This window comes from Liolophura sinensis, chromosome 13 (genome assembly GCF_032854445.1).
Source record: "Liolophura sinensis isolate JHLJ2023 chromosome 13, CUHK_Ljap_v2, whole genome shotgun sequence".
In the NCBI taxonomy this organism is placed as follows: domain Eukaryota; kingdom Metazoa; phylum Mollusca; class Polyplacophora; order Chitonida; family Chitonidae; genus Liolophura; species Liolophura sinensis.
The window spans coordinates 24775831-24802498 of record NC_088307.1 but is presented as its reverse complement, the minus strand read 5'-3'; the positions used below and the strand labels follow the sequence as shown (position 1 = coordinate 24802498).

The window sequence follows — 26668 nt, the reverse complement described above, 5'->3', positions numbered from 1 at the left end:
AACGTACATGTATTCTAATCTGCCATTGTGATGTGTCATTGTTATAGTTTTATCTATGGCCTGTGCCCACATGTTTTACTTCTAAGATGTGATTATGAAGCTGTCAAAGATTAAACCATTACTGTACTAAGCTAATTAGGTTTTGTCCTTTTCTGTTCAGTTATATACCGATATTTAATGTATTCCAACATGGCGGCTGGAGTTGGAATTCGTCCAAATACAACAAGAATTGAGCTTGTGTGGATGGATATACCGATGATGACAGAAGAGGACACCTGCTTGTACTTGACAGCTGAGGCGTCAGTGAGTACGAACAGATGCATCAGTCCATTGGAGACATCACGTTAAACAGGTACCTTACCATGGCAGGTATATGAAAAGATTCCAGGCCTGTAGTAGCGATCAGCCTACAGGAATCCCGGCTTGGCACAGACTACATAAACCCTGGCCTGGCATTGAGCCTACTTGAACTCTGACCTGGCACAGACTACATAAACCCTGGCCTGGCATTGAGCCTACTTGAACTCTGACTTGGCGCTCAGCCGACTTGAATCCTGGCTTGGCCCCCAGTCTACTTGGATTGTGGCTTGGTGCTAAGTCCACTTGAATCCTGGCTTGGCACATCCTACTTGAATCCTTGTTTGGCGCTCAGTCTATTTGAATCCTGGCTTGGCCCAGCCTACTTGAATCTTGGCTTGGTACATCCAACTTGAATCCTGGCTTGGCGCTCAGCCGACTTGAATCGGCTTGTCCCTCAGCCTGTTTGAATCCTGGCTTGGCACTGAGCCTATGTGAATCCTGGCTTGGCGCTCCGCTTACTTAAATCCTGGCTTGGCGCCCCATCTGCTTGAATCCTGGCTTGGGGTTCCACCTAATTGAATCCTGGCTTGGCACTCAACTTACTTGAGTCCTGGCTTGAATTTCAGCTTACTTGAATCCTGACTTGGCGCTCCGCCTTCTAGAATCCTGGCTTGGCGTTCCGCCTTCTAGAATCCTGGCTTGGTGTTTCGCCTACTTGAATTCTGGCTTGGCACTCCGCCTAGCTCTGGCTTTGCGCTCAGCATCAGATGATAGCTATTGGTCGACCCATTGTCCGGTTTACCCTGTGACTAGTCGGGGCTTCAGGTGTCGCCCAAATGGCGTTTCCGTGAGGCAGCACAAAACCGTGTTGGCACTGGGAGCAGTTGTCTATGAGGGGACCCATGGTGGATTCCAAACAAACCAACAGCAATAATGCTAAATATGCTGAACACTGGTGTCATGGGTGGGTGGTTAAACTGCTTATCTTTCAAGCTCTAGGGCACACGTTGCTTCCCAGCTCTCACTTTTTATAGGGGTATTAAAGACAATACGCTGTCCGCGGCGTTAGTTTAACCGCTTGCGTAGTTTACCCATAAACCTGACAGTCATTACACGTGAAAAATTCGTGAGTATGACGTTACACAACAGTCAAATCAATAAATAAATAAACAAATAAAATCTCCAATCTTGGGTACTCCAGTCCTGTATAGGCCACACAACAGATACTGGTACAGAATCTTCCATCACTGGCTGTTTAAACTAAACATGTTTATAAGACACTGAACGATTTGTCAAACCGACCTGCCACAAATCCAGAGAGATGTTGTATTTGAACACTATACAAATCGTAGAGTATCAACGAGGCTTATTAACGGTACATATCTACAAGTAAAAACGTCATCTGTGTTGTTTTGCTTTTATTTCATTGATGAAGTATTTACATACATAAAAGCCATACAGGTATTATTCGGGAAGTAGAAAAAAGTATTTTCTTACAAATATGTGTACACCTGGTGCCAAAGTTCAAAAATATGATTGAAAATCACGTGATGACGAAGTGTTGTTCACCTGATCATGGCAAAATGGGTGCTCATTGCAGCACAATCTTTTGCGCAATTCTATACAGCCCAGCAACCGTCTGAAACAAAAGAAGATGACATAATGCTAAAGGAATTAAGCTGTAATTCATTAAATGAATACTAGTAAACAATTCTTGCATGTCACCGAACTACTCGCAGAGCTTGCTCCGCTACCCTCTTTAATCAGAACTCTGTTACCATTTCCGCTTTTCTGTGTATTTTAGGGCACCAGTATGTAAAGTCTTTTTTTCACTGCCAGTTATTTGGGGGGGGGGGGGGGGGTGGTGCAGGTGCATGCTTGGTATGAAAATAATAGAAATGGTCTAAACTTTGGGGAGATATAAGTGTCACTGATGAAAGTTTGAAATTCTTGACCAAGGGCTAGGTTTACAAGCTGTCAGGTAGTGATGATGTGAATGACGTCCCCTTGACCTTACATAGGTATCCCTCCCAGTGTCTGTGGAAGGAAGGTCCAGATTTATGTGGTCAACCTATGTTAGGATTATCTGCCTGCTTTGTCAAAGGTAGAGTTGGGAATGTTTTGGGAATGTTTACAGTACTAAAACGTTAAAACAATGATTTCGCTTATGGAAAAATTAAAAGCCCATCGTTGGTCACGCGGAAACACCTGTGTCGCCAGCGCGTAATTTGACAAAACGCATGGGACGTACAGTGCAACAAGCAGCTCTGTATAAGTGACAAGTCGTTCTGTCTTTGTGTCGGTGTGTCAGTGTGTCGATGTGTTGTTCTGTCGTTCTGTTGGTGTGTTGGTGTGTCGGTGTGCCAGTGTGTCGGTCTGTTGGTGTGTCGGTTTTTCAGTGTGTCGGTCTGTTGGTGTGTCAGTCTGTCAGTGTCTCGGTCTGTCTTTCTGTCAGTGTGTTGGTCTGTCGTTCTGTCTGTGTGTCGGTCTGCCGGATGGTTGGTCAAATTCATAACATCCTATTATTTAACGAGGGGTCTGATCGCAAAACGATATCTATTTCTTGCAGGATGCGGCAAATATTGCAGACTGGCGCTTGTTTTATTCGTCCCTCCATAAAATACCTAGCATTGTCAAAAGTTCAATTGGCTGACCTTTGACCCTGAGTGACATTTATGGTCACCTCACCACTACAACAGATCATTGATGCGCCCATCAGCGGATATATGTTTAACGTTCTTGATATAAGGAATAACGGAATGGAATATGGAATATGGAATAACGAAAGGAATAATTTGGTACCGGTACGTGTGTTTATGTTTTTGTATGACATTTCCTTTCTAGTATCAAAGCTTTTCCGTTAAAAAAGTCTTGAACGATAACTGGACAGGTTTCTTTAATGATAGGTAATGAACAGGGTAGCCTATTAAGTTATATTCTGCAGGCTTTAGAGAATCACACGGAAACAAAATTTTTTCTGTCATTTCCACAATTACCAGACGTCACGTCACAAACGAATACATGACGTCACCCACCGCTGACATGTGAGTAGATATGACTGAATGCTGGACGTATACTGATATCAGCTTTATAGACTTACTACGGAAGGTAAAGGGTAAAGGGTTACTTAATTTAAATGTAAATATTTTGTAATTTCCTACAATAAAAAAATAATTTTAACACAGGTCTATTATCTGAGTGATGCTAGAATGTATTCTGTTGTCATATTCAACATAATTAATAGAATATGTATGTTATATTTAACAGAGCAATCCACTGCAATAGCAGAATACACTCTGGCAGCACTCAGACAATACACTTTGTTAAAATTAACAGAATAATTTTTCGAGTGTAGTTGTTTTTACTTTCCATCCAACCGCTGATATAAGCTTTTAGAGACTGAATGTCTCCATACATGTCTAAAATGTAACACCTTACCTCTTCCTCTTTCATCTGTTTCACTAGAGGAGACTCATACTTTTCCCGTGGTGACCTTGCCGGCTTACTATCAATGACATCTTGAACAGTATCTTCTAGAGCATCGTTCTTTGAACTCTACAAATGGAACGCCAAAGTGTAACGCCTTTAATAAGTGCTGCTTTTTGACAAAATTTACAAAATTGATCAATGAATCTGATGGGAACACCTCCGCTCTCTCTCTCTTTCACAGATCTTTGTAAAAAAAATTCACTGTATATAAGATTTTACGACTAAGGAAAACTAGACAGAGGCACAAAGGACAGTGGACAGAGGTATAACGGAAACCAAAGAGGAGCACAACGGAAACTGAATAAAGATGCAACGGAAACCGAACAGGTGCGCAACGGAAACCGGACAGAGGCGCAACGGAAACCTGACAGAGGCGAAACGGAAACCTGACAGAGGCGCAATGGAAACCGGATAGAGGCGCAACGGAAACCGGACAGAGGTGCAACAGAAACTGAACAAAGGCGCAACGAAAACCAGACAGCGTCACTATGAAACGTTACACCTCACTGAGTGGGTTTTGGGGTAGAGCAAACTGAAGTGCAATGGTGTAAACCACCGACCATTAGCCAGGTACCTGACTACCCTCCTGCCCTAAAACCGCAACCGAAACAGAAAGAACTGGAGATCCGTACTTTCCTGTTGTCAAAAGTGTTGTCAGAAAAAAAATCTTATCAGTAAAGAACAAAAGGAGAACATCAGTAGTATACAATTTATAAGTGGCTAAAAGCGAAGTTGGCAAATTGGTTTTACCTCCTTGCTATGATTCTCGCCGGCAGCGGGACTGTCCCTGAGATCTCGAGGCTTCTGTCCTTTGACATCCTGATATTTGGCGTGGTGTCCGGGTTGTCTCCCTTTCCCAGCAATTTTCTTCAGATCCTGAGGCGACATATGCAGAGGAACACTGATAAGTTTGACGAGTTGTGGTTCACCAATCAAAAAATTAATATCATATACGCTAACCTTTAGCCGGTTGGGTCGTAGTCATGGCAATGGTTTGATATATTTGACATATGGCAATATTTCATTCGCCTATGATTGTATTGCTTCCTCCTGTGCCGCACATGGGAAGGTCTGCAAGTGCGGATGGTCGTGGGTCTCCCCCCGGGCAATGCTCGGTTTCATCCCACCATAATGCTGGCCGCCGTCGAATAAGTGAAACATTCTTGAGGACGGCGTAAAACATCAATCAAATAAGTCAATAAATCATGGTTGTTTGATAGTTCAAACAATTAAGCATATATATATTTGTTCATGTATTTGATTCGTGTTTTGTGCTGTACTCCAGGAGTCCTTAGGTGGAAAAAATCGGAGTTTCCAGAGAAAAGGTCTTTACAAGGTACATCACAAACGGCCTGGCTTAAAGCCGCAGCCGGACAAGGGACAGCTGGAAATGAGCAAGCAGTCTCATTGGTCAGCGTCCGATCACGTGCCACGATTTATTTCTTTATTTGATTTGTGTCTTACGCTGTACTCAAGAATATTTCACTTATACGATGGCGGCCAGCATTATGGTGGGAGGAAATCGGGCAGATCCCGGTGGAACCCACGGCCATCCGCATGTTGCTAGCAGGCCTTCCCACTTTCGGCGCGTGCCACGAGATTAATGTTTTATAGGCCTATCTGGCATTAAATGCAAATATTTCAGCATAAAAACACCTCAGTTCAGAGAATTTATGTCCCACGCTGTACATACACAGAAAATTAATCATGGACCAGGCTGTCTTTTGGACAAAATCAACCTGTTCACAACGTTTCAAAAAAACAAAAATATCGGACAATATTTGGAGCCTTCAGGACAGACGGACGCAATTTAATATTCCTCTGTTTGCTCTAGCAGAAGTACAGGATAAAAAAAATACTAAATGCTTAAGATCAAAATGTTTTATGCTCAACGTAAACCTCTAATATAATACAAATAAACCACATAATAGACACAAATACTAAACTAAAAAAAAAACAAATTCGCTGTACAGTTGACACAATACGGTAAAGACTTCATAAATACAGAAACAATAAACGAAAGAAAAACGGAAGTGTATTTCACACATAAACTCTATGTACTGATTGTGCCACATATCAGTTTTGCATGAAAAATGAAAAGAAGTGAAATTAGCCCTTGACATTTCAACATTTATCACGTCACAGTCGGGAGCATTTATTTACATTTTATCTAAATAAACAGCATTATTTACACTATAAGCACTATACCCACCTCACTATCGCTTCCCTGATCATCATATGTCACCTTTTTTCGTCTCCTCTGCAATAGAAAGCAATTAAATTACGTATACTGATTATTTGATTTATTTATTTATTCCATTGCTGTTTTAGGCCGTACTCAAGAATATTTCACTTATATGACGGCGGCCAGCATTATAGTGGAAATCCTACTGATTATTTATTACGTTGCTTTGCTGCCAGAGAAATGGTTTACTGCCCCTTTTCAATACGTGTAGGCACAAATTGATGTAACCGCATTCGGGTAATAAGGTTTATTCCTGTCAAAGACAAACCTCTTCATTCTGTGCTGTCCGCCATTGATCTGCTGCGAAAGCTTCGGTGGATGAGTTGTCTTCCCATGACAGTTGTCTCCCTTCATTTTATTTACGCGTTTCTGTTCTTCCTTAAGGACAGTACTATCAGAACAGTTTATGTCCCACACGAATGGTGCAAAGACAATGCATGGATCAACATCATGTACGAACTTGATCTGAGGTACCACTAAATGAATCCACGCAATCTTTCACAAGATAGAACATGTTTGGTGCAGTTATTGAATGGTAAACAGGTCGGAATCACGCATGCCTACAATAATTGGTTTGGATGATGACTCAACCGATCAGAATCATTGAAATTGTAAATTTGCTTAGTTCACGCAAGAGACGGACTGATTTTCGAATTTGATCTGAGAAAAACAATTTAGCATAAAAAAATAAATTAGTTTATTTACTGACATTCAAAGCTATACATTCGCCCAATCCTGCTTGTACGCGGTTCCCTCCAACTATGATGCTCCAGATATGATGTCTGTTTGACGAAACAGACATCCGCATACCAGCCGTCAACCAAAAAGGACGTCCCAGGTCAATAATCGCTATAGGCCAATTCCCAAAACGACGTATAACACAATCGACGTATAACACAAACCACCAGAGAACTGGGCAGTCAACAGTTTTCAATGATGTTGGGAAGATGCAAGGTATGTTCTGTTCGACTGAGTGTAATCAGTACTCATATCGTGTACCATGCTAGAATATAAGTTGTCGATAACACAATATGTATCAAAACACTTACCATACTACTTACAGCGCATGTGCCAATCCCTAAGCTCGCTTTATATCACTACCACCACTAGACAAGCTTGGCCCCTATAGAACCTGTACGAGGCACAAAGGCTTGTTTAGTTTTAGCTTCATCACTGACGTCAACGTGTGGAACTATTTAATAAACAATTATCAATAAAATGGTTTCGGGTGATGGTTAATAAGGTACTGTGCATATTTTAGAAGAAGACAATGCATATATAAAACATTATAAGAAACAAAGACATCACCTCTCGCCCCAGTGACCACGTCGTTCTTCAAGATTTCTGTGCAAAATTTGCTAGTGGTGTCAGGTATGTAAAGCGAATGAAGAGAGTGGCACATGTGCTGTATGGAGTATGACCACTTACGCCTTTGCGGTTTTTCGGGTTTCCCATTTCATCGTAATCATCAGAAGATAATCCCTGGACGACTAAACGACGCATGCGCATCTGCTCGATAGCCATCCGCTCAGTTTCTTTCTTGTTCAAGGCCGCCTAAAAGAATAAATAACCGCTTACCGGTACAGATGAAAAGAGAAACTTTCCTGTTAGTTCCATCAAGTTAATTAAAATCGTTTTGAAAAAGAATTTCGCATTTGAAATATGGTAGGGTGAATATTCACGAATCTTCGAGTTTTGAATGTCCAGAATATGCCTACTTGGAATGGTAAAGTTGTGTTTTATGGAGATATTTTCAGAATATATATATATTTTTTAAATATTTTTTGAGAGTTTTACTGTATTTTATTTTATTGCAATGAGTCCTTTGTAATATTCAGAAACCATTTTACTATGAATGGACCGTAAATATCATGGCTCCCCTTTGGAATTTGTGATAATGGCGATTCGGGTAGAAGCATGTAGGCATGTTCGTACACCATTCGTATACCACAAAGGGACCTTCGAAGTCGATGATCGCTTCCAAGCTGAAAGCAACCACGCTTTGGTGGCAGGCCCAACTCACCTCATATTCCTGTTGTATGTTCTTCTCCAGTTTCAGCATGTATTTTTTATCGTTCAGTTTGACCACATCGGTCCCCATCAGTCTCTCTAACCGCTGTTTGACACGAGAATTTGCCGAGCCACTACAAATACAGAAAACGACAAACCTACATCCAAAATGGTACCCAAATACAACCAAAATACAACCAAAACATTAGTCTCTCTAACCACTCACACGGGGATAAGGTGACCCACTACAACACAGAAAACCGACGAAAACACAGCCAAAATACAAACGAAAAATAAAAAACCAGTCTCCATAATCTATTCTACCACCCCCAAGACAACATATCATTCTGTCAACTTAACGAATTAGTTTTTGTGGATTCAAACCAGTGTCCATCTAGTCGGTCCATGATAATCTTTGTACTTAGTGTTAAGCATAAGGGGGCTGGTCGGGTACAGATGTTCTTGCATATACTGCTATTGCATGGGTGTCGGGTCCTGCCTGGTGTTCTTGGCAAGGTGTTTCGGTGAGGCAGCACTATTTTCCATATGACCGTTTTGAGACCATTTGTCATCTTAGGATGACATGAATATCGCTCAAGACGACACCAAAATCACACGCACATTCTATGTATTATTATATATCCTGTATACAAAGAACGAATGCAATGTTCCGTGAGCCGTATCATGGCTCGAGCTTGTGTTTTCTGTTGTGGACATTTTAGAGTGAGCAAAGATAAGACTTCATCGCAACTTGAGCAGTATTAAAGACACACCGTGACGCTTAAACAATGCATGAAATTATAGGGTACAATAATATGCTGAGATATTAGAAATATAAATGTAACAAATATTATACGATTTCAATAAGTCTATTGTTCCTCTGCCCTCACTACCTATGAGACCTTGGCCAAAATAACCGGTCGATGACCCTTGTGTGGCCGGTTGCGCAGTCTAACGAAGACCACTGGAGTTCCACTAACATGGTGTGCATATATGGGAAACTTCGTCACCGATTGCCAAAGGTCAGTGGTTTTCTCCAGGCATTTATAACTTTTCTCCACCCACAAACTCGATTACCATCGTACAAGCGAAAAATTGCTGGGTACGGTGTTAAGTAATAAACAATATTAAACATACAAAGATGTATTAAATATTAATGAATTTAATACATGTACTATTATTAAAGAGATGATATTCCTGAATGAACTATAACTGACCGATAGGCAAAATCTTTGTAAATATTTAGGAAGAGTTTTACAAGAGCAAACAAGTGATCCGCTTCGGCACGGCATCCATAGTCCTGAATGAGCCTTGACGGACCCATCGATAACGCTTTGTGTAATCTAGGTAAACATTTACTTAGAACCGTCTAACACAAACAAAAAGTTATTCAAGCTAAAAACGCTCTTCAAATCTGTAAGATTTCTGCATCAAGGTTTCAATGTAAAACTACGCAAGGTATTTTTTGTTTGTTTTTTTTGCCTTGGCAAAAAAACGATCACTCACAAGAAATGAAAGAATCGGTCAGTTTGAAGCGTTTCATTTATGTGCAGAATGGCGACGTATAATTAGCGTGACAGCTGCGAAGACTCGTGAAATACAAAATGTAGTGGGATAGTTGGCAAATGGCCACATATAACTGGTGAAATCCGGCCTCTTGTCAATCTGTCTGAAGAACGTTTTATTATAACTTTCATGAAAATTCTAAAGTAGTTCACTATGGCGTAGGCAAAAACAAAAATCACTATGGCGTAGGCAGAATGAGATAAAACAAAAAACACTGAAGTTAATTATTATTTATTAGGCATCACCGATTTGGAATTACTCCAAAAGCTGTGTTGTCATCAGATTTAATAGACAATCACGTGAAAACAATGCACTGGTCATGCATCAGGCACTTTCAGTCCACCACGAGAATCCGGGTTTATCCAGGAATACAATATAAAACACTTACAGCATAGAGAGTAAACCCAGTGCAGCGAGGACATTGTGTTATTTGATAAATTGAGCCATGTGACCGGTGAAATTAAGTTTGCCTGAATGACATATTTTAGCAGATGGTCTATGTACACGTGCAACTGTTACTCAGCGTATATCACTCTTAGCTCTTATTCGTATAACACACAAAAATGACCACGAATTGTAAAAGACAACCCATGGCACTATAATTCGGGCGGTATCCAGTTCGACCAGAAATAATCACAGCTTTCAATGGTAAAGTAAACAAGAAGTTCATTATAAGCACTTGCATAATCTGCTTAAATTTCAACGCAAGCAGAGAAAAACCTGATGCTCTCTCTCGACATGATATGTGGCCATTTAATACCATTACCAAGTAAATTATGTTTATTTCTCTCGACATGGTGTTTATGATTTTGCCAGCGTTTATTTGTGTGTCTATATCTGTCCGTTCTCAGCTGAGATGAAAACTTTGTTCACAGCATGGCTTTGTGATAATGACCAATACACCACGTATTGGTTAAGATTTGGATAGAGATTGAGTTCCTCGCTACTATTAGACAGACAGAAATGCAGAGTTAAATCCCTTTGTCTGTAGTGCGGGAATTTGTACATTTTGCTCTGACGGTACTTTGCACTCTTGAAGTGCCTTCTAATGAAGAAATCGATCGTTTTAGGAAAGCAAAAACATCATCCTTGTACAATTGTATGCATTAAACTACATTATTTTCGTTTTACTACTTTGACAGAAAATTCTATTCACGAATCTCACCTACTGAGACTGAAGTCCGATTCGTCAAAGCGGTATTCCCGAGGGTCCAAACATCGGTAGTTATCTATCGTGTCTTCTAAATCAAACTCCTGCAACAAGCGCCGTATAATCGCTTTCCTTCGCCGGGTGACCGCGGGATCTACCTCCGAACCCCTGGGAACGATGTCCTCATCATAGGATGAAGCGCCCACTCCCCCAGGGGGTGATAAAGCTTCGTCGCCCTGTTCCGTTAGTGCAGGTACAAATTCCTCCGCATTATGCACTTCACTACCAACATGCGCTTCCTGGGAACTGTGTTCTTCAGATTCCATGTTTGCTTACCACGAACAGTTAAGCTTGTCCCGTAATAAAACTATAGATAAGACTATTGACAGCCCCAAAAAGTTCACCGTGTTCCGTCGTGTGAACACCGCTTTTGCAGATTTGTGGGTTAACTCCGTGCCCGGTCTGTAGAAAACTCTAGAGTTCAGGAGTAGAAAATTCCCCCCAAACTACACTTATTAAATTTGTCTTGTTTCAAAGGACGGATAAAATTGTTGCTCTCCCAGACAAACTTTGGTTCAAACGTCTTGTAAAAACCTTGATTTTTTCCTTCAAACAGCAGATTCTGCAGTTTAACACTTAAAAACCATGAATCCAAAAAACAAAAATGATATCTTTATATGTTTCAATATTCCTGCATTTCAAATTCCATCATCGAATTGAAATTATACAAATTAGAGTGAAACATATATGGAAGGGAAATATAAAAAAGAAACATTAAGGAAACCTAGATATCAAGTCATTAGTTACTTGCTAGCTTCCTAGGTTGAACTGGTCAAATGAACGACAGGTTATTGCTACTTAAAAGATTTGTCTTTTCTACCTCTGCACTTCTTAATCATAAACCGCCCGCAGACAGAAGACTCTTATATAGTTTCAAATGTCTAATGTACTAATATACATTTACACTTCTTTCAGAAACACTCATAAAAGAAGAAAAGCCCTATTAGAACATGCAAATAGCAAGGTTAACTCTATATAGCCATCCATGTATCTTAAAAGAAAAAAAAGGAAGGCTGTTTTCTGCGAGGACTACTTTTGCACTCCACTTGTACGCGTTAAACAATAATTCATCTGAAACTTGCACGAAAACGACAAAGCAGGATGAACTAAATTTGACATACAAAATTCTCTTCTGGAATGAAAGATAAGAAATGTCTCCCCAGAAGCACGCAATGACATTTGTAATGGATGAAAACGTAGACCAGAACTTTCAGGTGAACTCGCATGGAAGTGCTAACATTGAAGTTACACCAATAAACATAAAATCAACAGATTTACGCCGCAACTTACCTCTCAAACGAACTTCTCTTCAAGCAACATAATGTCTTGCCAGTCAAAAATTAAAGTATGAAAATCAACCATTAAAACCGCTCATGAGGAACCAAAATAAGAAATATTCTGAAATAACACAGCCTTACCTCATCTATAAATTATACCTCTAAACCTCATTAATTAATGAAGAAAAACTAATCAAGTCAGTCCCTGAAAAACGCAGAAAGTGCTCGCCTACGCAAATCCACAAACACAGCAACAATATATCCCTCATCAAAGACTATCCATGGTGTGAACAGGTAACAATAAAATCCAAATATCTGTGAGCACACTAAGTGAACTCGTTTTCCGATACAACGGAGATGCTCCTATAAGAGAATGAAAACCAGAGCGGCGCTCGGTGTGGTGTCATCCATACCACCCTCACAGATTAAACTTAATGCAAATGACTCTCGCGGGTTAGATCGGGGTCAGGTGTCTCTGGGTCTCGGATTTCGATTTAACGCCAGACTCACCTGTGCTGACCGTAAGTCCTCTAATATTCTATTCAGGTGCAAACATTGGTGTGATTACAGGTGTGTTTTAAGTATGGTATGGAAATACTTCTGTCTTTGCATTCACTTTCAATAGCTCATCGATCAGATGTACATAAAGCTGTCCTACAATGCTAGTATACCTGATGGAAAATGGAAAACTTATATAAAGCAGTTCAAAGCTATGCACTGTAGTTTTTTGTCTAATGTGTCATCATTCTGTGCGCGAGCACTCATAAACCACTTAGGTAATACACAAGCGTTGTAACGTTATAGCAGAAAAAGATGTGTTTTTTTTTTTTACTGCAGTTTGGAAATGTACTGCTCTCCTAGCAGTGTCATACAGTTCTGTCCACAAAATGCCAGTAGTAACGAAAGTATAAAATCTCAGGTGAAGCCAGCATTTAGGCTTGCTGGTGTACAAATTAAAAAATTTCATGTTTTAAAAGGGTAAACTGTGCGCAAATATCGAAATGTCAAATCCCACCTGTGATCGGCATTCTACACATCGTGTGTCCTAATTCTTCTAATTTTGGGGACACCTGGGCTGCTCTTTTTATCCAGTACACATGTAAGTTTAACAGAAATACACAGTTCATCCTTTCTTATATTGTTAGTCCATGGAATAAAAAAGACATCCATATCATTCCTTTTTCAAAAATACTGTGAGAGAAATGGAATTTTTTGTTTTCAGCACTTCTAATATCTGTGCTAAAAATTATGTGCCAGTTCATTAATATCATTGCTTTCTGAAGAGCGCATGGACACCGAGTGGAATACGCGAGTAATCCCAGAGGTATAGAGTGATTAATATTGACGTTGCTAATTTACTGGAAATACTACAGCACTGTTGTGTTTAGCTCATTACAATAGAACCAAAGGCGTGACGAACTTTCCGTGTTAACTGGCCGATTGATGTTGGGTAAGCCGAAACCCAGGTAAATTTCACTCGTCACGCGCTATACCGGAAATTCAGTCTTCGTTTAAGAGAGACCAACCTCCATTTGGGGATGGTCCGGTTACTACCTGTAAGCGAAATTGTCTCGGGTATTATTAGGCGCCATCTGCCAGAAAGACGTTAAAAATCAAGATATTTACGCTATTGTTAACTGTTCTTTTATAGCCTCTTGCTGCATCCATCAAGGCGATTAACACAGTGGGATGGTAACTTTCATGAACCGCTTCCGCCAAATTCGAGGCAAAGCTGTATAGTCTACACTAATAAAAATAATCTGTTAATTTAAACAGAAAACGCTGTTATCTGAGTGATGCTAGCATGTAAGCCCTATTCTGTTATTGCAGCAGACTGTTCTGTTAAATATAACACAGATATTCTATTAATTCAACGTAAAAATTCTATTAGACAAACATGGTATTATGTTGAATGTGACTGTATAATGTGTTATAATAACAGAATTCATTCTAGCATCACTCACACAACAGGCTTCCTGTAAAATTAAGATTAATTTTTTGAGTGTACTATTCAAACTTGCCGTTGCGATGACGAATTGTGAGCATATATAGTGGGTTATACGTAATATTCATGTGCCACCAGGTAGTGACAACTTTCAATCCAGCTTGGACCCGAGTTCAAGTCAATTATGGCAAATGACTTTGTTTTTGTTGAGAAGAACTCCATTGAATGGAAAACCTCACTACACACACAGTGCACTACGTATACAGTATGTGAAACGTATATGACAGTTGGCAGTTTTACTTCCCAAGAATACGTAAACATGGACAATATTTACATCAGGGTCCTTGCTGGAAGCCGCCAGGTTTCTCGATCTCCCAGAAGTCCGATGATTCGGAAAATGATATTCGTGAGACCTGCTGGAAGATTTCGGGTGATTCCGTACAAAACACAATCCCTGGCGTGATTCTCATTAACTATTCGTCACAAGGTTAGGTGTGTGGTTGTATAACTGCATGGTGTTAAACCCACAACTACCCGTCTCCATGCATGTGTTTTAAGTTTCAACTATTGACTATTGCCTCAGCTCACTCAATGTTGTAAAAGTGAAAGATGTTCACCGAGTACAAAGTTTTGTAGGTACATGGAAATAAACACTGTGTAATCGAAGACAGTGTAATGTATCACGTACACGTAGTTTCATCTGTTCACTTTCCAAGAAATGTATGAAGGTAACTGTTAAATCCACTGAGATAGTAAGAAAGGTTTATAAAGAACGAATTTCAAATTTTCGGCACTATATGTATATGGTTTCGCATGCAAAAAGGTTAGCAAATTTTAACGTAATTAAAAACTGATATATCACTAGAATTTGCGACGGTTTTGCACCTTCAATAAATTGTGAACATGACTTTTCTAAATCACCTAACTATGTCAGCAACAGGGGACATCAGAGTTGAAAAGCACCATGGGACTATTTTGTACTGAATTACATGACTGGCAGGTTAACAGAGTTGTCGGAATGCGTCCCAACGAGTATACATACTGATAAGGGCAGGCATTCTGGTAACTGACATATGGAAACCAAATACCGGCACCTTCGGCAAAAATAGCATACAGCCTGATAGCTTAAAATTCTGAACACAGGATTTGTTTTAAAATCAGGCGTCCGCTACACAAGAAATAATTGGTCAATTATTTAAGCCATTTACCAATTAACGTTCAAATATCGCATGAGTGGGAAGTAATTATACATTTTGGTCAATATTAGTGACGGTATAGATTTGACAAAATTGCGACTTAAGTTCATGGTTAACGTCAATGTATTGATTTTTTGGCAACAACACTGGGTTGTTTTTATTGATTCCATAGTGGCTCGTTTAATATATGTATGGCTTTTCAAACGCGGTAGGACGTTTATACATGCTAAATAGGCGACTGCAAAGCGAGATAACAGAGGCTCCTCTGATATCTAGACCCTTACGTTTTATACATGCTTAACAGGCGACTGCAAAGCGAGATAACAGAGGCTCCTCTGATATCTAGACCCTTGCGTTTTATACATGCTAAATAGGCGACGACAAAGCAAGATAAACAGAGGATCCTCTGATATCTAGACCCTTACGTTTTATACAGGCTAAACAGGCGACTGCAAAGCGAGATGAACAGAGGCTCCTCTGATATCTAGACCCTTACGTTTTATATATGCTAAACAGGCGACTGCAAAGCGAGATAAACAGAGGCTCCTCTGATATCTAGACCCTTACGTTTCATACATGGCAAACAGACGACGGCAAAGCGAAATGAACAGAGGCTCCTCTGATATCTAGACCCTTACGTTTTATACATGCTTAACGGGCGACTGCAAAGCAAGATAAACAGAGGCTCCTCTGATATCTAGACCCTTACGTTTTATATATGCTAAACAGGCGACTGCAAAGGGAGATAAACAGAGGCTCCTCTGATATCTAGACCCTTACGTTTTATATATGCTAAACAGGCGACTGCAAAGCGAGATGAACAGAGGCTCCTCTGATATCTAGACCCTTACGTTTCATACATGGCAAACAGACGACGGCAAAGCGAAATGAACAGAGGCTCCTCTGATATATAGACAATTACGTCTTATACAGGCTAAACAGGCGACTGCAAAGGGAGATAAACAGAGGCTCCTCTTATATATAGACCCTTACGTTTTATACATACTAAACAGGCGCCTGCAAAGGGAGATAAACAGAGGCTCCTCTTATATCTAGACCCTTACGTTTTAAACATGAACTAGATTTCACACAAGTGCTTTTTTGGGGTATGTATTGTGCGTAGAACCCACATCTGTTTTGTTTTGTTGTTTTTTTGGAGGGGGGGGAGTTGGGGGGGGATTTTCTATACACAACCGCTCATCCAATCATCTTCACACTTGGTGAGTGCATTGATGTATTGAGAACCCAAATGAGAAGTGTAGTGTGACGTATATGTATTCAAAATACTGTTTACTGTGTATGCAAATTAGACAATGAATATGAATATGTTAAAAATACAAACAACAAATTTTGTCAAGCTTTGCGTTTTAAATATTTCACATATGTTGGGAGGCAGCAAGAATTCTGGATACATTAAAAAAAATTAATCTGTTAATTTTAACAGAAAGTCTGTTGTCTGATTGATGCTAGAATGTATTCTGTTATTATGACACAATATTGAGTCATATTCAACATAATATCCTGTTAGTCTAATAGAACCTTTATGTTGAATTAATAGTATATGTGTGTATAGAATATAGAATATAGTTGTCGGATGAGACATACGATGCAATGGTTTATTGACATAAACCCGTTGTTTGTTAACAGGTCATGGTATTTTCTTGATACACTTTTCGGTATCAATAATGTCTAATAGAATGTGTTTTCTGATATTATAACACAATATTCAACATAATATCCTGTTAGTCTAATAGAATAGTTATGTTGAATTAATACAGTATGTGTGTTACATTTAGCAGAATAACATGCTGCAATAACACAATTCATTCTAGCATCACTCAGATAACAGACTTAAGTTTAATCTGGGATACAATATGACATATTGTCCCTGGTTTAACAGATCGTTTTTTTAGAGTACCTTTAGTCGGTAAGAATAATAGAATCTTAAAATACAAATTGAAATGCTACATCTTGTCACCAAGACATCGCATACACGTAAACAACCGTATCGTCGTTGCATGGACAGAAAAAAATCTGATGATGAATTGACAAATATATATTCTGTTGGCAAATGTGTTATCTCTTTGACAAAATGTTTAGAGGTGTGAAACAGGACAAATTACTGTCAATAATGTTGGTTTTGTGGGCTGACCTTTACAACCAATTACCCGAATTATGGCCAATATAGTATTCCTAGGTCAAACAAATATTATTTGAATCCACTCCAATAAAGCCCGAGGGAGGGGGCAAGGTCACTGAGAGAAAGTTAACGGGATTGGAATGTTTGAACAGCCGACACAGTGGGGATTGCGCTGATCGATTGATTTATGACATGGTGACTTTTGTGTGCGTGAAAAATGTTTAACCAGTGTAATAAGGCAGAAAGAAAAGTTTGAAGTTTAGCGTATGGTTCCTGGCCAAAAACTAAGTCATATAATATTTTTCATGGATGTTTTCCAAATTGTTTAAAAATATGTTTAAAATTTATTGCATTAGTTTAATTGGAGATATTGATAATTTTTATCCGATAACAGCATTTGCATACGCAACAAAAATGCTGTGAATGCTAAACGGCATGTTTGGCAAAGAATAAATAAATAGGAAAACGGCCTGCAATGATTATAACAACAACAACTGATTATACTGGTGAAGTTTCTTAAGGTACAATATTTGTCATACCGGGAGGATTCAAGACAAATGCTTCAACTGAACTTCATTTAAGACTGCACGAGAAAGCGCCATCGACCGCTCTTTGTCACAAAGGCCACGAGAGCAATGGAATTTGGAGAATCTTGAAAATTCGAGCCCGAGAACGGGATTGAACTCAAGTCTCGTGTGACTTACGGTGTCATCTTGTTTGTTGCCGGGTACATTACGGTAAAACTCTTACTGCATACCAAACAATATTTAGGCATACGTGACCTAAATAGACAGAGTCGAATGTCACTTTACGTGTATGACCCGACATGGATTTGAACCCGTATCACCCCGAGGATGAGGCAGACAATAAGCTATATAAAGTGCAGATGGTGTGTGTGTGTGGGGGGGGGGAGGGGGGGGAGGGGGGAGGGAGGAGAGGGGTACATGAATAACGGTAGTTGTCTGTGGGCTGGAGAACACAATACAATTTATACCAACGTACAGAGGGTACTATAGTCTATTTCTTTTAGAGAGTCGCTCATATACGGCCCTCTGTAAAATCAGTCATTCTCGATACTAAAATTGCCTTTAGTCTGTTACATAAGATCTACACATAGATATGTTGAAAGTCCATATTCTTGCAAAGAAAATCAGTTGGAACACTTTTCTAAGTTTCGACACCAAGAACTTATTGCCTCGGGTTACGTCATCACTATCAAGACACCTGTGGCCTGCTGGGAGAATGGGCTTGGAGAGTAATTTGTTTTACAATAGATGCACCAACATGCGGTTACAACAAACTGCACGCAGTAACACAACCTACACTACACTCTAATCGAATCCAACTTTAAAACCGTACTGCCATGAGATCATATATTGCAAGAGATAAAATAAAATTCATTTATTAAGGTTATATTATACTAAAATGTGTCAACAGTTTCAAATATGACAGTGATACGGACGTTCAACATATGACTGCGTATGGCTCACGTTGTCACGTTGTCACGTTTCACTAAGAGCATTTTTGATAGTGAGTATGACCGATTTTACAGACTGCTGAATATAGGCGACTCTCTAAAAGAAATAGATGTATTTATTTATTTATTTATTTGATAGGTGTTTTACGCCGTACTCAAGGATATTTCATTTGTACGACGGCGGCCAGCATTATGGTGGGAGGAAACCGGGCACAGCCCGGGGGAAACCCACAACCATCCGCAGGTTGCTGGAGACCTTCCCAGGTACGGCCGGAGACCTTCCCAGGTACGGCCGGAGAGGAAGCCAGCATCAGCTGGACTTGAACTCACAGCGACCGCATTGATAAGAGATTCCTGAGTCATTACGCTGCGCTAGCGCGCTAACCGACTGAGCCACGGAGGCCGACTAAAAGAGTAGACTATAACCTATAAATTATACCGTTAAAGCAATAACAACCTGACTATGAACGGAAAACGTTACTGAAATGTGCACATATAGAGAGAGAGAGAGAGTAAACCAGCCTGGGTGTTATATATAGCGAAAGTCAATACGTCTGTTTATCCTGGTATGAACCCTACACTGCTATCAAATGCAGAGCTCTGTTGAGAGCAGATTAAATTAATTTATTTACTCTATTGGCGATTGTACGTTTCACTGTCCTAGTGCACATGCACGCTTATCATAAAGGTAGATTAGAGTATCAGTCGCTCTCTGCGTGAAGACATGCAAAGATCGACATATACATATATAAATTTGGGGAGGGTGGGGGGGGGGGGATTGACGGAGTTCACGGAATAAAAGTCGACATGCGTCTAACTGTAAATTAGTGTCTGACCGTCGCCAGGTTCAAGACGTATACTTTTTACATATGACTAACTTTCTTTCCAAAGGCAGAAATCAACATGAAGGGAAAACGAAGGAAATTTGACATTTGCTAGGAACGTTAATGTTCAATAAGTGAAATCCTTTTTTTCCCCAGTGCTTAGTTTACTCAACGTTGTGGAATATCAGAACTACGTAAATATATATCTAACTAACTTTAGCTTTGTGAACAATTTTTTCACTTTTTGCACGACTTGATTACGTGAATTACGCTTTTGTTCCAATGGTATGTGGGTAATTAGTGGAACAGTCAGTTTTACTGATAGGTTCTATGAGCTCGATATCTCATAAGACAAAACATTGTTTCAATCAAACTATTTTGATGAATATTCCAGCACATAAATTTAATTTATCAGCTGTAAATACAAGATATACAGGAAAAATACTGGATGGTCTCGTGCTATGTACTGTACCAAAAGAAAATGTTACAAGCAAACACTGTATAGCAGGGGAGGGTCCGTATATGCAAATGGCGCGTGCATTACGACAACGTCATGCATGTGAACTAATCGTAATTAAGCAATTTTTGATTGACATATACAGAGGTCTAATATACATGTACTTACTCTGGTTTGTAGACTGGCTCATTTTGTATGAAAGCGTATTTGTCCTTCATGGTTCTATAACGTAGTCATTGGTATACAAACAGCTGATAGCACAAGTTCGCTGAATGTTTAACTTGACTTAAGTTCGGAAGGTTGTCTTTCCGTTCGTATATTCAAGTTCTATCAGCCTACAGCATATAGGCCTACATGTAGGAAGCACTGGTTCCCAGCAATCACAAAATATTCATTGTATTTGCTTATAGCTGAAAAGACTCTCCCACATAGTCTTATACATTTGTGTTTATATTGACGACACAAATGGTGCGGAATGATTCCTGTTGATGCCTCTACGGCAGGACGAGTCCATTCAATCCAGACCATTTTCATTGTCGCTTTTTATTTTCTCATTTAAATAGCCCAACGCTGCAAGAGTTAGCTTTGCATGTCTGTCAGGCAAACCCCTCCTGAACAGTTAGCATGGGGTATATTGTGTTACAGTTACCGGGAACGGGTTTAAGTGTGTTCTGTAGAGGTAGTCTATGCAGAAGAGTTAACCCGCTGTCATACATTGTACATAGACAGGCGAACATTTTTCGGTCGCTTAGCCGCTGCCATGACACCTATGACTTTCAGATACAATCTCGCGAGAACTTTGCGTGGCAAGGCAAGATTTGGAAGGTATATACATGGTTAGATCTACCTAAAAGTTCGTCACTTGTGAAATAAGTGGGTTTCTTACGAGCGTGCCTATAGCATGAAATAGTGATTATGGTCACATCGACAATCTTTCAGCCATATCTTGGCGAGTCTTGCCTATAAACAAAGAAGCAAAGACACAAAAGTTTCAGACTGAACATAAATGAAGAGTGTGCATGTCTGTCATATGCGGATATTCGGGGGCAGTTTGATAATAGTGAATGGTTTCGCTTGATTGCAGCTTATCTTCATGCATCAGTAAATGGCGTGAGATCGAATCCAGATCTTTACAGTTTGTGGCTTGGCAATAATTAGATGGCAGAAACAAGAAACCACCAAGGGAACGTTTTGGTTAAAAAAAAACACACAAAAATACATTGTTATAAGTTACCGCAAACATGTTTCCTGTACAGTCTGTTGACCGCTTATGTATCCAAAAATCCGTCACATCTTTGCACGAAAGAACGACGAACAAAATTATTATTTTAAAAGATGTTTGAGTTTATGTGTGTACAAACAGTGATACAGTCAACGTTGTCATGCGTGTGGCCATATATATAGTTTAGATTTACTGCGCATGCCCGGTTTCCTGCCACCATAATGCTGGCCGCCGTTGTATAAGTGAAATATTACTGAGCACGGCGTAAAACATCAGTCAAATAGATAAATTAATTAAATTGAAAACCACGAAAAAAATGCAAAGAATGTACTGGATTTGAACCCTACACTGCCAAGTATCGTTTATAATTCGCCAAGCACTAAAGACTAGAATAGAGATTAGGCGGCTTTACGACAAAATACAGGAAGAATACATTGTTGTGGAGTTGGTGTCCGACAGCAGAAGACAGAAAGATGATGACCGTTCCCATAGTTAACTGCAGTCAATGGTTTCATGCAGTCTAGCACGAAGCTCCCGTGTAATTTACATAGGTCAGGTTTGTCAAGTTTTTGTTTGTTTTGTTTTTTGGTCAAAACATGAAAACAACACAAAGTACAAAAATAATTCTAGCATATTTGTAATCGCAGTGGTAGTCAATGGGCACCAGATAGTGTGTTTGTTTAAACAGCGTGGCTACTAGCGTGGACCCCTAATAAATAAATATTCTGCAAGACGTAAAACACTAAGCATTAGTTCATTGTCCAGAATGATACTGGTACCTCCTGAGGTGGCCAAACCAAATTGGCACTAACATGTTTGTAGGATCAGTAGAATTTAATTAAGACATGATAGGCTTTCTGCAATGGTAGCTTTATCAGACCTTTTGACCAAATGAAAATCACCTTATAAGGCATTGCGCAAATTACAAAAAACAAGAGAAACGTTAATATATTGACTCACAATTTTATAATATAATAAGGCCAATTTAAAAGGGTGGTTTGCTTGTTTATGATGCAAAGAAAATTCAGCTGCCCATACTTTGTCTGTATTTCACGTAAGCTATTGGCTGAATATTCAGTTGACCTATACATTTACGTGGAAGATTTGTAAGGTATTCAGCTGGGTTGATAACAGTGTATCGACTGTTTATGTGCTCAGCTGGGTATGTCTTTTATTTACACCCACTTTTAAGGTAAATTAGCTCAGGTAAGTTAACGTAAGTTAAGGTTTTTTCCACTGAAATGCAGACTGCTAAACTAATACATTAAAATGCACACACATACTTGGATGGAGCCATAAATGCATTAACTGAATAGGCCCTAAAGCAAGTTATTTCTTCTTAATGTATGTGCCATTCGTCGATGAAGATACCACTATGCAAATGGAGCAGTCAGGCATTTAGCACTGTTTTGATAATGAATGAAATAACTGATATCGCGAGAAGATTAGGTTCGTGGAACATTCTACAACGAGCGATGGAAATCAGGCAACGGGACTTAAACACGGACAAATTTCGAAAAGGTAACATGACAGCTAGTTCAGTAACATTTTCACCATGACAAAGACTTGTACTATCCAAAAGTGCTTATGATTAACGTGTAATTATCACTTATAGAAGATTTTCTAGGGATACACCAATTACTTCTATAGCATTCCACCCAACACTTTCTTTGGCAGATCTCAAAATATTCGCTCTTTAGAGATGAAATTGTGCGCTTACTCTTTCCCAGCAGTAAAGCAGATAAAGATGTTTCAAGGATTATCAGATAGAAGTAGTTGTTCTGTAACAGACGAAAACAAACGAGCGTCATATCCAGTTTGCTTAGCTTGGTGCAAAGGACAGCAGACTTAGAATAGCAATCCGAAAACTTGACCCAAGAATCTTTGCCTTACATAAGACGGACTTGATGTTACAGTTGTGCATTAGAAGCTCGAGATTGCACAAAACAGGAGTCTTCTCCAGAAATAACTGCGTTAATCCATACTCATCCATTTATCCCTCCAGAAGTAGAGCAAGGGAGAAAAAGAAACAGGTCGTGGGAGTTATTGAAAACGTACTTCTTATAAGGGATGTTCTCCTTCTAAAACAAAAAGTGCTACGCTTGACAGATTAAGACATCAAGATTCGAAACGTCCACAAACAATCATGCTTTTTACTGAGTTAAGTGAATTAGAGAAGAAAAATCTTCTTTATCCAGACAGCTTGACCATACAACGAATCAATGACAGCCAACACCCAGGGTTCCGTAATTAAAGCCACCATGCAATTAAGACATCAAATTAAGGAGCAAAATGTTGATTAAACATCCATGGCACCCGCTGACAGATAAATGAGAGTGTGAGTGTCCGTCTGAAAGAATTAAAAGTCTTACAGTTTTCTTTGGTTTTTGGGGTCATGGAAAGACCCCTACTGTGTGCCATTTAGAATTTATCATTTGGATATTTAGACCTGATGTCCACAGTTATTTGTTAACACCATCACGCTAGAATGCCCTAAAATGTTACAAAACATAAACTTCATGCCTTCTGTCGTTTTCTGGCTGCAAACAAAACTGCTGATGCAGTCCATCTCGCCCCTGTAGCCCACCACCCAACCCAGATAGGGCTAAAATGTCATCTAAAATTTACAAATCTGCCATTATGTTTGAGAAGATTAGCTTGAATTAGTTAAGGAGGTATCCCTAAAGGTAAACACTATGTTCCTGAGTTTCTTTTATTGTATGACTGTTGGCAACGTACGAATTAGTACACTGAACAATAAGTATGTTTATGTAAAGGGGGCATAACCCATACAAAGCTACCCCTCTGCGAGGGCTATCACATTGAAATATGAACTGAAGACATGTACCAACTTAAAAACAGCAAGGAGATTTGACCACCCTGAGTGGTACCAACATGTGGAATTTTTAAGCCTCGGTCCATGGACTACATGTAAGGATATAATAAATCTACATGCCGAATTCGCATTCGTCATGCAATATATGTAGTCACAAGTCGATATAAAGGTCTATGTACAGTTTTTATGAATGCTAATATTACAGGCAGTGTGTTAAGTACGACCATTGATACAACTGACGGTGGCAAACAAAGCACACGGCCAATGTATGCAATAATACCGTGACTGTAAAATATCGCCCAAACTAAATGGAGAATGCGCCGAATTATATTACTGATATAAAATTCGAAACTAAATAACTAGAAACCGTATATCGTTATTAATATTTTCGTGTAAATACAGAGAGCCTTGTGTTATCCATTACATCGGTTTATTTATTAGTATATTGAAATTGTTTATTTTCTACCCAATCTTTGTGGCTTCCCTATAACTTTATGTAAGTGACAATACATGTCATATTCTTCCGTTTATGGTTTGTCTTTGTCTTTTGGTGTTCTTTTCTTTGCACCATTTCCAAATAAGGCTATGTATACATGGCCACATGTAGCAACGTGAGCGGCTTTTCAGTACTTATACTATGTACTAAATCGAATTTCCATTTAGATCAGTTTGTAGAGTGCTAAATTTAAAATCCCGATATGAACCACGCCGTAAATCCATCAACTGATCAATAATTAAGCCTATAGATCTGGGCTGATCACGGTCGGTTCCACTTTGTCATAATGACGACTTCATCAGTCCCATCAGTCCGATATTTCTCTATTTCTTACAATGTTACAATTATTTTCCACTTGATTTTATGTGGGTTAAGATCCCACATTTCTCTATCCCTTTCCCTGTAAGTGAATTATTTCGTACTTAATACGAATATGCAATTCTTATTTAATTGCTTTGCAGTTGATTCACCTCGCGCTAAATTCCACATTTAGGCCTATATCTGTTTCCGTCTCTATACTTTCACGATGGCTTACGCACAGTAAACATAAAACGACACTGATGTTAATTGCCGTATATTAGACATCACTGCTCTAGAACTACTCAAAATGCTGCATTGTTTTCACATTTAATATACAAACACATTAAAGAAAGATGTTCAGTTCTACAGGATAACTTTATAAATGTTATGAAGCTTGAAAAAAAGGTGACGAAATATGAAAAGTTTATATATGAAATATATGTGATATATGAAAGTTTCCTGACCTTATTTCGTCGTATTTGACTTCGACCATGCCCCTTCGCCTCAATACCTCGGCATATTTGGACAAATCGTCAGCCTTGTAATTCCGAAACATCTTGCCCGATTCTGGATCCGGCAGAAGAAGACTGATTCTGTTTAGTCTTGGTGAGGAAGCATTGTGATTGTGACGTCACCACCATGACGAAGATAACGATGAAATGACACGCGTTAAGTTACGTCACTATAGAAAAGAAGGACCTTCAGTTGGCTCTTTGTGTCATGGAGGCATTCAAGAAGTGTCATAACTCCGACTGCAACTTGACGTCACAATGGCCGTATAGTAGTTCATTTGCATGAGAAAAAGATAGAAACTTAGCCGTACAATATTCACGTTTAAATTACATATAAGCTTCTGCTAGGATATTGATTGGTTAAATATACATGTAAATTCTTGGGTATTTTTTCATTGGTAACATCAGCAAAAACTTTATGAACTTTACTGTTTTATGAACCAGTCACAAAAGTTAAAAAAATAAATAATTTATCTTCGCCTTCTGAGGATGATATATATCTGAAATGTGTGCCGCACGGCCGCAACGGCGTATTTATTTTCATTTCGGAGTAAATGTGGGCGAAAAAAAAAAGTAGGCTATATAGATGGGGGTGAGGAAATGGGAATTAAAATGATGTTGGAGGAAAAAACATCGGGAATGGCAAAACCAAGAGAAACTGAGTGCTATATACACTCAAAAAATTAATATGTTAATTTTAAAAAACAGTCTGTTGTCTGCGTGATAGTAGAATGTATTCTGCTTTTGCAACAGATAATTCTGTTAGATATAAAACACATGTTCTAGTGATTCAACATAAAGACTAGCAGGATATTGTGTTGAGTATGACGTAATATCGTGTTATAATAACAGAATACAGTCTGGAATCACTCAGACAACTGACTTTCTGTTAAAATTAACAGATTAAAGGTGAAGAAAACATAAAAATGATATTAAGTTCAGATGAAAGAGTGCGAAAAGTTATTCCTAAATGTGCTCTTCAGTTTTTTTTCCGATTTTTCCTTAAGGAGAAAACGACACTTGAAAATAATTTGTGTATGGTGGGTATTTGGGACCACCTTTTGGTATTTATAGTCTTTGTTTGATAATGTCATAAATGAGGATGTAACACAGGTTTAAAAAATACTTTTGTACTAGAATTTGTTCTTTTCAGCTAACAAATGTAT

The 26668-nt window shown here is 39.1% G+C and overlaps 1 protein-coding gene across 2 annotated transcripts; it reads right to left on the bottom strand.

Annotated features, from left to right (window-relative positions):
* Nucleotides 1-1710: 1710 nt before the first annotated feature.
* Nucleotides 1711-25552, bottom strand: LOC135481069 (uncharacterized). Of its 2 annotated transcripts, none has more exons than XM_064761000.1 (7): nt 25455-25552; nt 8058-8178; nt 7463-7588; nt 6002-6049; nt 4540-4665; nt 3739-3855; nt 1711-1939 (listed from the first exon to the last, which is right to left on the bottom strand). In XM_064761000.1, the coding sequence occupies exons 1-7, from the start codon at nt 25544-25546 to the stop codon at nt 1892-1894; spliced, it is 678 nt and encodes a 225-aa protein (XP_064617070.1). In that variant the 5' UTR covers nt 25547-25552; the 3' UTR covers nt 1711-1891. The 2 variants fall into 2 exon arrangements, with proteins under 2 accessions (XP_064617070.1, XP_064617071.1); XM_064761001.1 differs by lacking the exon at nt 25455-25552 and adding an exon at nt 20305-20389.
* Between the last annotated feature and the right edge of the window lie 1116 nt (nt 25553-26668).